The following is a 13,325-nucleotide window of genomic DNA, read 5'->3' on the forward strand; positions in this document are numbered from 1 at the left end:
ACCACAGGCATATCACGAAATGCAGGGGTATCTTCGTGAAAGTCCCTTCCTCAGGGGATTCAAATTCCCGTTTGCAGAGCTCCGTGCTCTGTCTCTCAGGCTGCCACCGCGGCAGCAGTGCAAGGGGGGGGGAGCCAAGGTCAACTCCCCCCGCATTCCATCTGGCCATCCCGGTCCAGCTCCGGGACGCCCTGAGCTTCTCAGCTCCTCTCTCTCTCGTGCTGCATACTCCAAGGCTCCTCTAAAATAGGAGTCCATGTCCCTCTTCTCCAAGAGGGTCTCCAAGGGAGTTTTGGGGGATCTGGTACAGTCTCTTACCCCAAACTCTGTCTCTCTGCTGCTCTCTTCTTCTCCTCCCTTTCCAGGAGTCTTCTCTCCGGTGCTGCATGTTGTTTCTGCTGCTGCTTCAGTTCAGGTCTTATCTCTGGCTCTCTGCCATCGTTTCTCTGGTCAGTCCCAGCTGCTGTTCTGTGCCCATGGAGAAAACATTCTCCCGGCATACCTACAGGCACCTAGCCCAGCTTTATGCTGTTCCAGGTCCCTGCAGCCCCCCAGCTGGGGCTGGGAGGGGGCCAGAGGCCCCAAGGGGCACAGAGCCCCTACCTCGTGGCTCTACAACATGGCCACCTCTCCTACAACCAAACTACAACTCTTCTCTTCCGGTCTGGTTGTGATATGTTTACATTTCTGCAGGAGCGCTCATTGGATAGAACTTCAAAACTTCCAAGGGTTTCCACCCCTTGGGGTCTACCACTTCTCTTAGCCTCTGGGGGAAAACAAGGTCCAAACCACGACAGTGAGCATAGGTAGAAAGGTCTTAGTGGCATTGCTTTGTTCCAAGATATCAAAAACTAGAGGTGCCTGTGTGGTGATGGATGTGGTGTGGATAAGTGGCAGAATTGTCTTTACATGACATCACACTTTCCACACCTAAAAATAAATACAGACTCCAATTTACTAACATATTAAAATGTTTCTGTCAGTTTTACGATTATTTTTGTTTCAGCATTTCAATCAAATCCCCATATTTCTTTATGATTTTGTAGGTATTTTCAAAGGTACTTAGCACTGATGTAAAGTTGTTGCAAATGTCCAGACTGAGTGGTTTTTGAAGATCTCATTGAGGTAATGTATCTAGTCTTTTAGATAGGAGAGTTTTTTATTAATTAAAATATTTGGGCTTAAAAAGGAGAGAATTTTGGGATTCTTTTGACAGAAGCCAAAACAAGATGTTGTCTCTGTCCCCTTTTCCAAAGGAGTTCAGCAGTATAATTTCTCAGACTGATATCCTGTGTGCTGCACCCTAGCCTTCCAACAATGAGTCTTGTCTATACTGGACATCAGGTTGTGATGCTTAAGAGAAGGACTGAGGAATTGTTACACTCTAGGAGAAAGTACGAACACTTCTTGTCAGTGTTCCATCCGTATAATTTTCATGCCTTTCATACAACATTTGGTCTCCCACATGAAAAAATAACAGTTTGAGTCTTCTGCATAGTACTTGACTGGGTTCACAGTGCTCTGTACATGGCTTCATACTTCTGTGCTTTTAATCAGGAGGTTGAAGGGTTAGTGATTTTAGCAGTCAGTAGCTTACCTGATCTGGAATGAGTAGTATCAGTGCAAATAAATTATACTTTGCTCCTTTGGAGAAAATCAACCATTATACCAAATTAATTGACAGGGAAGCATTGGCTGCAGACAGCCAGACTAATGATGGGTCAGAGTCAAGTGAGGGAAGCTGTTAAACTTTTCATAAGCCTTATAAATCTTACATAAGAATTTTAGTAAAACACTCTAGGTAATACAGGAATTAAAATGTGATGCAGCTCAGTTATCATCCCTTCCAAACTGCCAGTTCTGCCTGTCTACAAGTTCCTGTGATTTCTCTTCCCTCTGCTTTTAAAGGTTTTGTTCATTTCCTTATCAAAACCTCCAGTCAGCTCCATTGTCTGCTCTGCATTTCTCATTACCAGCTGAGTATCTTATCAAAAGCTGTTGTCATTTGGAAAACGCATTGTTTTTATTCAGTCTCAACATCATTTTTCCTGCCTCATTGAGCAGGCAGAACTGCAAGACAGGCAGAGGGAAAGCTTTGTCCTGTAGTTTAATTAAGTCTCAGTTGTTTGGACTGTGAGCAGCAGCAGAAGTCACATTGGACTTAACCCCCTCATTCCAGGCTTAGCAGTCAATATGGTGAGAAACAGTAGAGTACTTTCTCTACCAGCACCACAAATTGTAGACCCTGAACACCATTTCACCCTAATCTTGAAAGGTATACATGTGCCCTCTGCACTGCTGCCCATGGTCTGTTCTTTCGATCTTCATCCTGCCAACAGCAGGAAGAACCTGCACTTACCAAGGCACACAGGCAATGGAGAGCACATCTCACATTTTGTAAAGAGGAGAGCAGGGCTCCTGTTTTGCTGATTTTAGGTGGAGAAAGGGCATGCTGAGATGGATGTCTGGATGACTATCAGTATCTCTACAAATGGGCAGAGTATAGACGACAGAGCAAATAATTCTGAGTGGATATCTCAATCCTTAAGAAAGCTGAGAGGGGGAAAGCAGATGCAATGACTCCATCAGATAGTCAGCCTCAGTAGAAGTTTAAACTATTTTGCAATTGGGTGCATCTGACCCAAACACCACAGAATAAGACAGAGATGCTTTTCTGGGCTGTAATTCTTCGCCTGATAAAGTGTGAAGGCAATAAGTAGCATAGATACTATGGAGGAGAGCTGACCTACTGGCATATATTCAATAGGAATAATATTTGATTGTTTTCTTTCGCATCATGCAAATATTAGCTCTGTTCTATGTCTTCTGGATATCAAAATCTGAACAAATATTTTATATTTTTACCCATTAAAAAGCTGAAGTAAAATGCTGATGCTGAGACAATTAAAGGAAAAAACAAATAAAGTAATCATGCTGACTCTAGAGAAAACTGCGGCACACAGTAAAAGATTTACTGCTTGCTTAGATCATCAGCTGGGACTCACTTGGATTATCAGCTGCATCTGCAAGAGGAAACACTGAAGTCAGGAATTGGAGGCTTCATTGTGCTGCTTTGAATCTGGTTTGATGAAGCACTTATAAAATAAGAGATTATTTAGGACATTTCTGATGCTGCAGGAGCTGCTGCATTTTCCTCTTTTGTTTCTCCTCCCCAATCCTCTGCATGTACCAAGGAACGCAGAATCTGCAGAGATCAGTGTAAGTATGAAGTCACCTTTTCAAAGGTTTTATGGATTTCATGAGGGCAGCATGTTGCAGTCAGAAATTTGAATACCAGCAGAAGAAGAACTGCTAGGATAAGCAGAAAACCTTGGGCCACAGAGGCTGGTGAAAAAAACATCATCTAAAAGATCAGACAAGATCCATTGTCCTGATCTCCCCCAGCAGGATGCAGCGAGACTTTGCATGATGCTATCAGATATCCCATTCCCCAAAACGTAAATACTTTATCCCAGAGAAATGTAAATCCATTTTTCCCCTTATGTCACCTCTGTTACTGGAAATGCTAATAGATTGTGGGAACCCCTGTTTGGAATAACCCTTCCTCCTCATTAACATATAAGCCTCCAAGACTTAAATAGCACTTGCAGGTTCAATAAATCGTTCTAGTTTTTGCCTCTATATCTGGGATCATGATAGCTTTATTAGACCATTACAGTAGCAGGAAAATTTGCAGAATAGGCACCTCCTTGCTCTTATCTGCCTGCTGATGGTCTGACCTGAGCCACATCACGTCCCATCATTTGCCTCTAAAATTGGCTCCTCTCTCCTCCTATCTGAGGTGAAATTTCTGTACTTTTTTTCCTTTGCAATATTTTCAGATTTATTTCCTAATATAGTCTGTTACTATAACTCTGTAGACTTAATATAAAAGTGAATGCTGATAACAGTCTTTTTAGCCATCACAGATGATCCTCTGCCATTATTTGCCACACGCTCTGTTCCGGTTTACTAAAGAGGGATGATGCAGAATCACAGAAGGGTGGAGGCGGACAGAAAACTCTGGAAGTTATCTGATTCAAACCCCCTGATCAAGGAGAGACACCTAGAGCAAGTTGTCCCAGATCATATCCAAATATTTTTTTAGTATCTCCAGAGACAGACTCCACCGCTTCCCCGGGATGCCTTGCCAGTGCTTGGTCACCTTCTCAGCAAAAGAAGTGTTTCCTGTTCCTGATGTTCAGAGGAAAACTCCAGTTTTAGTTTGTGCCCATTGCCTATTGTTCTGTCCCTGGGCACACTGAGAGGAGGCTGTCTCCATCTGCTTGGTACCCTTCCTTGAAGTGCTCTTATGTGTGCTATTAAGTGCATTTATATGCACTGTTAAGACCCTCCTGAGCTTTCTCTTCTATGGTCTGAACAGTTCCAGCTCTCTCAGCCTTTCTTCAAAGAAGAAATACTCCAGTCCCTTCATCATCTTCTTGGCCCTTTTCTGGGCTCCTCACAGTATGCCCATGTCTTTCTTGTACTGAGAAGCCCAGAACTGGACACAATAAATGAAGAAATATCTAAGACCTGTTTGTATCTACAGTCAGAATGTGACTGAAATGTCCAAACACAGAGATCCCAAAAACTGTATAACTCTGAGACCCCCTGTTGTGTAAACGTCATTTACAAGCCTGACAGCAAAGAAAAAAAAACAAACAAATATATAAGAAATTCCATATGCAACCATTATTTAAATATAATGGCTTCAGGATCAACTTTGTGTACCAATGTGCAGAATAACCAACTAACATGTAGCACATAATTTTTTCTTAGACATTGTTTTTAGTTCTGACCCCTCATAATTCTCTTAGTGTCAAGCCCTCAGAGGTTCACTGATTGAGATGATATGGTTACAGCCATTAAAGCTCTGTTTTAATCTCACAGTTGCTTTCTAGAATGTTTGAGAAATCCATTGCTGGTGAAATTTGGAATAAGACTTCTTGATCAAAAATCAGAAAGACTATTATTTGAGGTAAAGTAAAATTACAGTGTGTGCCTTTGGGATGAGAACTGCCTTTGTAAAATCACATCACTAGTGGTAAAAGTGCTGTGAAGTAAACCCAGAACTATTATGGCCATATTGTTCCTTTCTGCTCACTTTAGCTACCTAGCTGTTCTCAATTGATTTGAAAGCTTCCCCTGCCAAGTTATTCTTTGCCTTGGATCTCAATGCACACTTGATTTTCAGTATCCATTTCCCTCCCAAACAGGCTACTCACAGAAAGCTGCAGTCCATAAACTTCTTGGGTCTACACGTCTATTTTAGTTCAATCTCCTGACTGATGTTTTATAGTGTAATATGACTGCATATGCCAACTGAAGATCACTTGCTGTTTTTCACAAGCTGCAGTAAGTTGATGAATAACTGACTGTAAATAAAGGTTACTGGCCTCTCACAATTTTAGTCTTTGTTTTCAGTTGCTTTTGACTTGCTGGACTTAGGAAATAATATTTCATGCTTCAAGTTCAGGTGTTATCTAGGAAGATTTATGCATGTCAAATGAATCCTTCCAAGTTTTTTGGGGAAAGGCCTGATTTTTCCCTAGTGCAGTCTTTCTAACTTGTTCCAGAAAGTACTTACCTTTGCTCCATGTTCCTGTCAGTCCTGAGAAAACCCATACAGATCAAAAGATCAGTCTGCATGTGTCCCAAAATTACAAAGAAGAGTTTTTAACTCAAGTCTCTGACTGTTTAAAGTGAACCTGCTGCAGCATCACAGAGGGCTAATGTGACAGTACATTTACCTTCCCCAGTGAAGAATCATGTATGATCTCTTCAGCCTTAAGTATACACATTTAAGACTAAGGTTAAAACAAATCCACACTCGTTTTGTAGTGGCTCCTTGTAGTAGGTCCAAGCTGATCACTGGAATCGAGGTACCAAAGATCTTGAATTGATACAATTGAGCTACTTGCCGGCTAAGCTGTGGTAGTTGCCTGCTTGCATGCATCTAACCCATTGTAAATGTGAAATAAGATGTATTAATTTAAACTACCGTGAAGAGGATTACCATAATAATTTGTTATTCACATCTTGTTTCATGGTAAAGATAAAGCAGAGACTGACTGTGCTGTGACTCTGCTAGAAAAAAGCTCCTTTTTAAGGACAATTTATATACAGAAGAGAAAGCTTTTTCTTCCTTGTGTTTAAAGAGAAGTAACCTTTCTGTTCAGCCCCTTAAAAACATCCAGTTGCTGAGAAGGAAAGACAGCTCCTTCAAACCCAGAGAATGGCAGAGCAGTTCATGGGATAATATGGGGAAGAACTTACAAGAAGAGGACAGTGGAGTGGAGGATGCAACTGCCTGAGATCATGAAGACAAAGTCTAAGAGCCAGAAAACAGAGAACAGAGGAAGAATCAGAAAGTGAGGAGAACAGGAAGAGGAAGTAGGAGTTCACTGCCCTATATAAATTTCAGCTTTCCTGTAGGGTGGGTAGAAAGGGATGCTGTTGTGTATACAGTAGCTTAGTGTTTACAAAGCCAAGTGAGAACTGAAAGTAGAGAAGATGGTGAGGAAAGACTAGATGTATCTGCCAAATATACACCTTTGGATTCAGAGAAAGTTTTGGATACAAACCTAGTTTCTACGGTTCTAGAAAGAAGATAAAGTAATTGAGACAAAGAGAAAAAAATACAGCAAGCCACTGAGATCACAAGATATGTCTTTCCTCCACAGAAGAAAGGAAGAGAGTAGAGCAGAACACCAATGAATATAATGGAAGATGGTTCAGGAGGAAAAATACAGAAATCGGCTGTGAGAGAAAGAAAGACTATGGAATAGGAGACTGCTATTTGACAGAGCATAGGAGATACAAGAAAACAGTGTGCTGGTAGAAGGACTGAAAAGTATAGCAAGGCATCTGCAGCTGAAACTGAGAGGTACTGATGCAGGGGTTTGAACTGGACAACCTGGATAAATCAGAATTTGGAAAAGAGGTCTTAAAAGCAGTGGAGGTTACAGGCACTTCATAAAAGGCAAGGGATGGAGTATAGCTAATATTGCAACAGAAACTGAGAGCACGTAACAGAACAAGAAGTGTGTAAAAGTCATCAGAGCAGATAAAAAAGAACCAAAATTCCTGAGTTCCACCATCTTTTATCTACATGAAACCAACTGGCAAAGCACCTTGTTCTCCTTTGGCATAATACCATAGACAGAAAAATAGCTATCACTTAATCTGTTGTTAAATGAAGAGATGCTGGAACTAAATGTCCCAGACTTTTTATGTATGTATACAACCATAAAATAGATTGTGATACCGCAGGATAGAATTTTTCTTTTTTGAAGAAAAAGCAAATTGAAAAAGTATATGCACAAAAAATGTCAGAATAATTATGGGATTGAAAGTTCAAACTCTTACATATTTAACTGTAATTCATCTTTTTTGTGCTTGTACATTAAGATAAGGTTGTGAACTAGTTTAGAAAATAAATAAGGTTTTTCCTTTGGATGCACATGCTGGGAATAGAGTCTTATCCCCAAGATACTGAGGGTAGGATTGACTAGTGCATATGGCCTTTTACTTTTATATCACTGTTTCATGACCCTGGACTTGGTCAAGAAAATGCATAGTCCCCACAGCTTTCCTGCTTTGATTGGTTCTTTCGGTTCATAAGGCAAAACTCCCGAGTCAAGCAGAGATCTGAAGGGTAATGTTGTGGCACAGAACATGGAACTCATTGTAATTGGAGTCATATATGGGATTCACATCAGGAACAATAATTCTTTCATACTTTGTGCCCGAAGATCATTTCCATAGACATCTGACAGCTTCAGAGGTTTCAGAGCAAAGTTGAACTTCTCACACATTATTAGGCAGAGCTCACTATTCTAGGAAGTACTGCGAGTAACTCAGTGTTGGCCCCCATTTGCAATTTCTTGTTATTTTGACAACTCTGTCTGTAGCATTCATGCTGTATGGACACATATAACAGTGATTTTTAGGAAGTCTTAAAACCCCTTCTACCAGAAGTACAAGGATCTTTACTAAAAACTTGCATATTTACAAATTGCATACATTATAACACACTACAAGACAGCTGCTTTTTTTTCCTCATAGACATTTTCGAACTGTCTTAACTAGAGAAGTCTGAGAAGAACATGAGATCAGTGCTTTTTTTACAAGTGTTTTGGGATTTTTAATGGCCACAAAGTATGTAGAGCTTCACCTTAACTTGTATGCTGAACATTTCTTGAAGCACTATGGATAAAATGGGAATAGATCTTCCGAGACATATAAACTCCAGATTTAACACAGTTTGAAAATTAGGTGCACTGGGGTAATGTTCCAAAAAAGCTTCAAAGCCAGTCACCCTTGCAGGTGTTGCATACCTGTGGCCCCTTTTCTCCTTGTGTTTAATTTCCTGTTCATTACTGAATGTGCACTTTGTGCCCTTTCACTTCAACATCTCTAGCAAATATCATCCTACAAAACAAGCCTTTTAAAATTCCTGACTTGTCCAAAAACTTGATACCAGTAACAGAAGAAAAGAGAAAAAATAATATAACTCTTGCCATTTTCAATGTCTTTCAGCAAAATATTTTTCTTTTTCTAACAACTGAATCTAGTCTTCATTCTTAGCTGTTACCTCCCTCTTCCTGATGCATCTAGCATAACAGACCTAAAGTTTATTTCTGATAACATGGATTTAGTTGCTGGAACTAGCATCATTTCCTTTCATGTGAACTGTTCTAAACTCTCTCGTTCTCTGGAATTTTGCATTCTGTTGCATACAGTACAGATTTTATCACAGTCTTTATTGTTTGGCAGACTCTTGTTTGTTTTTTTTTTTGTTTGTTTGTTTGTTTGTTTGTTTGTTTGTTTGTTTTTTTGGTTTTTTGTTTGTTTGTTTTTTGTTTTTTTGTTATGGACACCTTAATAGCCAAACTGCTCCAGGAAAACATTTCAGAGAAAATGAGAAACTGTGCCACCCAGTAATTTGTATGGACTGTGACTTCAAAGAACATGACCTGATTTTCCACATTTGTTTAGAGAGAATATTTACTCAGAAGTTGCTTGGACTCCTTTGAAATAGGATGAAACCGATGGAACTATTCTTTACATCTATGAGATGATCTATATTTTAAACAGCTGACAAAGCATAAGTGGTTAAGGTACATTAAGAACTTGCAATCACATGCAATTCTTTCAAATTCATTTGCATTCTTCTAACCTATGGTCATGTACTTTTTTTCTTTTTTTTCATTTAGAGGACATAAAACTTATAGAATATTGAATACTAATACATCAGTAACTAACAATTGCATATAATTTCTTGTTCTGTTTGGACTAGTCCATGTTTAGATACAAGTAGGGTTTCCCAGAACATAGAGCATTGTCAGAGTTCCAGTAAGTTAATAAGAATCTTATCATTAATTTCAAAGAGCTGTAGATCAAACTGCATACAGAGAATCACATATATTATTACGAATCATTATGATCATGTGAATTATTATGATCATATGGTTATTAATATATGAATCAAAAAATGAGAGCCAAGGAAGACTTTTCAGGATTGAAACACGAAAATTCATAGAAACAAGAGATCTTACAAGGTCAGAAGAGAGCTGCATGTAGAGGTTTCCAATTTAATCTTCTCAGCATGTCAACTAGCTTACTGGAACACATTCCTCTCCTTAAAGCAGCATGTCTCCTTACAAAGTCCACCAAATTCAATATGTGGCTTACTTCTAAGTAGAAACCCATTTGTCTGAGAAACTGGTAATACTGGGACTTAGTTCATGTTTTTCTGTGGGCATGAACCAGCCTAATTGGTTCATAAAGGTGACCCTGGGAGCACTTCTGTAGTTTCTCAGTGTAAGGGGTCAGCAAGTAGAGCACTGAGCCAAAAATGTAGAGGTATTTTAAAATATTCCTGATCTTTTAACTGTAGATGAACATTTGCACACTGAAGTAGAGATTTCAGGATTAAAAAAAGGTAGACGTGGACACTTTAAAATGGATCCCTTAATATTCCAGGGAGCACAGTATATGGATAAATCATCGTGAGACTATTATTTTTCTTGTGTAGTTGGATATGTAGAATCAGTAAAAAGCACTTGAGACTCCTAGGAGGGTTTGTGAAATAAAAACACTCCTCACTGAGGAGTGGTTATACATCCAAATGATTCTGCTGTCATATGAAAAACTGCTCAACTAAATGATTAAAGGTTTGCTATCTTGTTGCAAGACAGTATGGTTTTCAACAGAATATTGACTTCATTGGGGCTATTTTCATAGGCTACCACCAGGGAAAAAGGTTCCCACTTCAGTCTTTGTTAGTGAAGGTTTTGATCCTTTTTCAGGGAAGCAATGTGTCACAGATTCACGGACAAATAAGTTTCTATATTAAAAAAATAGAAGATGCTATTATAAAAAAAAAGTGAAACAAACAAAATAACAGTTTTAAGCAAAAATTCACAGTGAATTGACAAAGCAGGAGTTAAACAGTCAGTGTTATATGTTATATTTTTGCATATGATTACAACTAGCATGTTTATTTTATATTTTGAGAACGTAAGTGGTGAGCCAAAATACACATAATTAATAAACATGGATTAAAAAAGTCCAAATTCAATTTGTAATTAAATATACATGAATATGTAGGCACCTGGTAGACACTAGTGGCATTTTCCTGTTCTATCATAGTCTCATTCGATAAATATTAATATCTAAAGATTGATGACATGCATTATGTCTGCAATATACCTCATGACTATCTAGGGATAAAAATGTTTCCTGAAGTCAGGTAGGCCCAACATGAATTAGTACTGGAAGTATGTGTAATTACTGCCTACATCTTACACAGGAGCTTCCTTTTTGGTATGTGACTCTGGTTCACTTTAATCTTTCTAATGTGTCTGCAAATAGGTCAGCAAAATCAATATATTACATTTGTATAACAGCTCCCCTCACCCTTTTATTTCACAAAAATAAGCTATACCAGTAAATGAGAGGTTTTCCAGGCAGGGTTTACTTATGCTGAACACAGCCATGTTGGTAAGCAATTACATCCCCACAGCCTCAGCCAAGACATATATGACAATTATTTATCAGAGTATTTGTTCTTTGCCAGATGTAGAGGGTAAGTGGTTCTTGTGAAAGGGGCAGTGCTTACTGTCACCCACTGAGGTCTCCTTTTAGCTCACACGCATAGCACATACGGCCTCCTTTTCCACTACTGTACTTCAGAGACACTTTTGTGGAAGACCCAGACCTAAGTGTGTTTTGTCTCAAAGTCTTTGAGCATTGCTACAGGAAAGGTGTGATCGGAGGAAAGGGTCCTGCAGAGGTGGGGCAACTCTGTGCTGAACCATATTCCTGCTCCACTTTGAAACTTGTGCTTAGTCCTGCCCCAACTCACTTCCTGGAGAAGGGCTGCCTGCACACGCGCAAACAAAACAGCTGAAAAATCTACTTTACGTGAGAGGCATGCATCAGGTTAACCATAAAAGGACATGGATTGGGTCCCCTTGCTCTCTTTTTCCTCTTTGTCTCTCATTTTTTGCCTGGGCTCTGGATCAACATAAGCAACCAATGTGGGATATAATGACTAGTAATATTCTTTGTTCTCTCTCCCTTTTCTGTCTTGTTTTCTTACATTGCTTTGCCAGGGCAAAGCACGGCTATGATATTCTACTCCATACTCCATTCTGAACTTTGTTGTGGGAGCAGGGAGATTGTGGAGGTGTGTTGTGGCTTGTGAGCTAGCACCTTTTGAGGCAGAAACCTTTTGTTGTGGGAGTTGAGAACTTACTGAAGTGTACGGCACAAAATTAAGGGCTTGTTAGCCCCCGCTCTTGTGGAAATGTATTGTAAGAATTTAAGTGCTTGTTAGCCAACACCCTGTGAGTCTAAAACAGTGGGCTGGTCGCCAGAGTTAAGTTGACTATACAAAAAACCATGAGTTTCCTGACATGTGCCCAGTGTGAGCCTGATGACAACTTATAATGAACATCACACTCCTACAGGTGGGTCATGACACATAGACACTCCGCTTTTCCTTTCTTAGTCTGAACACACTATCTCTGAAGTCATGTCAGTGTATGGTAACTTCGATGATCAGTATGATAAGAAGCTGTCAGTACTTAATGTATATTTCCAGATAATTCACCCAAATGAGCATGTCTTTCCAATATTTTTTAGAGCATCAGTTATCTGCTACAGTGACAGACTTGGTATATTTCGTATCTTCTTACTAAGCTCTTTACCACCACATCTCACTGTCAGTAGCACTTTGGGTTGTCAGAAAGTTATTGAAGGAGGAAAAGCTTTCTTACCTAACTGAGCTGCTGCCAGCATCAAGGTCTTGTGCTGTCACTGCACCTATGATGGTCCCCACAGGTGTGTCCTCATAGACCTCCATCGTGTAGACAGGTTTGCTGAACACTGGAGGTTCATCCATGTCCAACACATTTATCTTCACAGTGGCTGTATCTTTGAATGGACCCACTGAGTGAAATCGATGGTCAAGATGGAGATTGGAGGCCTCGACTTTAAAGGTGTATGCCTTTTTCGTTTCGAAGTCTAGTGGCTGCAGAAAGAACAAAAGCAAAACATGAGATTTGACTAAGAATTAAGCATTGCAAAATTACTTTTCTTGTATTAGTATGACAAAAATGAAGATACTTTTAGTGTAAAATTCCTCTCCTGAGCTAACCAATCATCTAAGTTTGTTTTGCAGTTCATCTCATGATAAGGTGGTTTCTGAAATACTCCAGGTGAATCATAGCCAGGAAATGACTGCTTCTGCACACCAAAAAAATCAGGATGACTGGCATGGATGTAAACAGTTACGCTGTAGATGTCTGAAGTTAAATGAGTGAGATTCATCTCTTGCAAATGAGCTGAATGCAGGTTAGTCAGAGATTTGCATTTACAAGTCCTATGCACAAGCAATCAGCTGTCTCTAGCTGATCCAGATCCTTAAATAGAACACTTCTATTTTTTTAGCAGGAAAAGCTTTCAGAAGACCATGACAGTGATGGAGATGAGCTCAAATGAAAACTCTGATATATAACAATGGGTCAAACCAAACTTAAAGTATGGCTTGGAATGTGAATTCTAACTTGATCTGAGCAAAGTTTTTCCTGTAAAATATCTTAACAGTGAACTGCTATTCACACCATATGTTTGAGCTGCATGTACTTTGCAAAATGCAGACTTTGGCTCTGCCTTATGATACTGTAGGTGTAATCATGAGGTCTTGAAGATGACATGACAGCTTTTGTGTACTTATCTGATTTTTTGATGGAAATATACCCTGCAATCAGGTTGTTTTGATGTGGATTTCTGTCAATGCACGTCAATTTAGT

The 13,325-nt window shown here is 39.5% G+C and overlaps 1 protein-coding gene across 9 annotated transcripts in view; it reads right to left on the reverse strand.

Moving 5' to 3' along the window:
• CDH12 (cadherin 12) overlaps positions 1 to 13,325 on the reverse strand; it is a 576,725-nt gene that overhangs the window by 38,398 nt on the left and 525,002 nt on the right. For all 9 annotated transcript variants that reach the window (XM_064662120.1, XM_064662078.1, XM_064662095.1 and 6 more), the window contains one exon: positions 12,291 to 12,544. In XM_064662120.1, the coding sequence (XP_064518190.1) occupies positions 12,291 to 12,544 (254 nt within the window). The remainder of the gene's footprint in view (positions 1 to 12,290; positions 12,545 to 13,325) is intronic.

Source organism: Pseudopipra pipra, chromosome 1, assembly GCF_036250125.1.
Source record: "Pseudopipra pipra isolate bDixPip1 chromosome 1, bDixPip1.hap1, whole genome shotgun sequence".
Lineage (NCBI taxonomy): Eukaryota > Metazoa > Chordata > Aves > Passeriformes > Pipridae > Pseudopipra > Pseudopipra pipra.